The sequence below is a fragment of the Limulus polyphemus genome, unplaced genomic scaffold (assembly GCF_000517525.1).
Source record: "Limulus polyphemus unplaced genomic scaffold, Limulus_polyphemus-2.1.2 Scaffold10567, whole genome shotgun sequence".
Classification (NCBI taxonomy): domain Eukaryota; kingdom Metazoa; phylum Arthropoda; class Merostomata; order Xiphosura; family Limulidae; genus Limulus; species Limulus polyphemus.
The window spans coordinates 6,889-10,006 of record NW_013676177.1 but is presented as its reverse complement, the minus strand read 5'-3'; the positions used below and the strand labels follow the sequence as shown (position 1 = coordinate 10,006).

General features: G+C 34.1%; 1 protein-coding gene across 1 annotated transcript; it reads right to left on the bottom strand.

The window, feature by feature from the left end:
* Positions 1-776: 776 nt before the first annotated feature.
* On the bottom strand, positions 777-1,133 carry LOC106476435 (110 kDa antigen-like). Its single transcript, XM_013937094.1, has one exon. The coding sequence runs from the start codon at positions 1,131-1,133 to the stop codon at positions 777-779; it is 357 nt and encodes a 118-aa protein (XP_013792548.1).
* Between the last annotated feature and the right edge of the window lie 1,985 nt (positions 1,134-3,118).

Below are 3,118 nucleotides of genomic sequence, written 5' to 3'. Positions count from 1 at the left end.
TTGCCAAACACTGGTATCGAAACCCGGGTTTTAGCGTTATAGGCCTTAAGACTTATCGCTGAGCCACCAGAGGATGTTAATCAAGAAGAAACCTGGTTGAAAACCTGTCGAAAATAACAGTTTAGATATCAATCTTTATAAATATTACTTGATCTTAATCAATCAAAGAGAAAGTAGTTAAAGAAGCTCATTCGTGTGTTAAACTGGTGTTAGATGACGGACCTCCAGTACTGACTTAATTTAATAGCTAAAGGGTTGATACATGTATGCGTGAGAGCGTGCAGAATATGGACGAAAACTAAATTAACATATTTACACTCGTGTTCGGTATATTGGTTTTTTTTAGAAACTGAAATATTGATTTGAATATCAAGTTACGAGAAATTTGGATTAACTGTTTTTGTTTGTTTAAGTTTGTGCAGAGCTACACAACGGCTGTCTTCGCTAGCCATCTCTAATTTTGGGCTAACAGACTTGATAAAAGGCAGTTAGTCAACAACATTCGCCACGAACAACTGGGCTACACTAATCACTGCCCAGGAGTTCCAGGAAGAAAGAGATCGTTCTATTATCTTCCGACGTTCGAAGAGGTTGAAATTACAAGTTGTTTTATCATAACTTTGAAAGTTTTCTAAAATTCAAGAGGTCACGACCCTCACGAGGACAATATTTACGTCGTTTGATTTAGATGAAAAAATAACCATTACGGCCACGTTAGAACTATTTAGTTTGGATACACTTAAACATTTTATAGCACATAGATTATGACAGATTGATTACGCCTGCTCTGGTTCTATAGAATAATCCACGTGCTCTGGTTCTATAGAAAACTCCGCGTGCTCTAGTTCTATAGAAAACTCCGCGTGCTCTGGTTCTATAGAAAACTCCACGTTCTCTGGTTCTATAGAAAACTCCACGTTCTCTGGTTCTATAGAAAACTCCACGTTCTCTGGTTCTATAGAAAACTCCACGTGCTCTGGTTCTATAGAATAATCCACGTGCTCTGGTTCTATAGAATAATCCACGTGCTCTGGTTCTATAGAATAATCCACGTGCTCTGGTTCTATAGAATAATCCACGTGCTCTGGTTCTATAGAATAATCCACGTGCTCTGGTTTTACATTAAAGTTCATGCTCTCTGGTTCTACATTAAAGTTTATGTTCTCTGGTTCTACAGAAATGCGGCTCCTTCCTCATCTTGATGAAGAAGAGATCACTCTTCTGAAGCGCTACAGCTTTAACCCACTTCTATTGTTGATATTTTGAAATTGTTTCCATAAATGGATACATTACCAAAAAAATGCATATTTTGTTGTTGTTTTTTACACCATCATACTTTACGTTGTCGAGACTTTGGAATAAAAGGGAAATACATACAGTAGAATATCAATCTGGAAACTTATCAGCAACGACAAGCAATGGTAGTAAAAACAGTCTGAAGGTTGGACAATTTGTAGGAAGACTGGCGCCAGAGTTGACTCCGAGGACGCGTATAGAAATTTTCTTACAAGTTACTGGTCGTAGCAAGAATCGATATTATACAGATTACACCAACGTGAGGATAATCAATGTATTACATTATACAGATTACATCAACGTGAGGATAATCAATGTATTACATTATACAGATTACACCAACGTGAGGATAATCAATGTATTACATTATACAGATTACACCAACGTGAGGATAATCAATGTATTACATTATGCAGATTACACCAACGTGAGGATAATCAATGTATTACATTATGCAGATTACACCAACGTGAGGATAATCAATGTATTACATTATGCAGATTACACCAACGTGAGGATAATCAATGTATTACATTAATTTAAGTGAAAAAACGCCACCTAGTAATGAACTGTAAAACTGTTTCACACAATTTCACACCAAAGGTTATTAATATATATATATATTTTTAATTTTTGCATAAATTGAATTATGAAGTCAAATTTCCACAGTGTTAATTTAAAACTACAATCACTAAGATGATTTCGACCGAATGGTGGAGAACGTTTACAGGTTGTTCACAAATATATCTTGATATACGATCATTGTATTAATAATACTTCCTCACTAAGGCTCATGCTTTCCTCCTTCCCATAGTAAAGTTTCCATATTAGTTTTATGAGAAAACGTTTTTTTTTATATATAAATATAATGCCTGGGCTGGGCAAGTGTGGAGTGAAGAAAACACTAGTTTAAACTTCTGTTTGTAAAGAAATGTGCTATTGAAGAAACACGTGTAGTAATATCAGCATTCATATCTTTTCACATAACGACGGTATTAACTTGCGGGGGGTAACTAAAGGTTATTGTTGACATTTTTTTATTTATTTGTTGATTAATTATTAATCTTATATTTGTGTCGTCTTTGCAATAAGGCTCATTTAAAAGGTTACACAGATTGTAGCAGTATTGAAAATGTATGAAAAAATAACAGTTATTTCTGAAACCAACCTTTGTTCCCAATCTTGGAAATAATGACCATCTAATTTACTTTTATTTTAAGGAATTTCAATTTTGGGGATCGATATTTTTGTTTTAAGTTGTTAATTTTAATAATAATATCACCAATATAAACCTGAGACGATGTTTTTATTGGTTGTTTCATTTTTTAGACGACACCATTTCAAGTGGAGTTTCTAGATAGTGTTCATTTTGGAATCCAAACACAGCAGCTAGCCACTCCCACATTTGTTGTTGTATTTTACCATCAGATTAAGAAGCGTTGTTAGGTGGGTAGTTTAAATTAAGTTTAGTTTAATCAACTTTTCTTCTCGGTGCAGTAGATTTCGCCCAATATCTCTGTATATAATCTTAGTTGGATCTGACAAAAACGTTTCGCTAGAGGCAACGTCAAGTTCTCCTTTTAACAAGATCCAGATCTTGGATCACAATTAAGAGAAAAGTAAAGCTTATTGAATAAACAGAGTTGTTTAAACATGTAGTAATATGTAGACATGTAAACATGTAGACGGCTTGAATGGGTAATGAAGCAAAACTTTAATATAAGTTTAACATAACAGCAAATGTACAACGTTTCGACAAGATTTTATCATTATCAGGTACGAGTAATTTACACTGACACGGATATATATATATATATATATA

Coding starts and splice junctions, on each gene's coding strand:
- LOC106476435 (XM_013937094.1), bottom strand. CDS start 1,133: ATGAACTTTAATGTAAAACCAGAGCACGTGGATTATTCTATAGAACCA.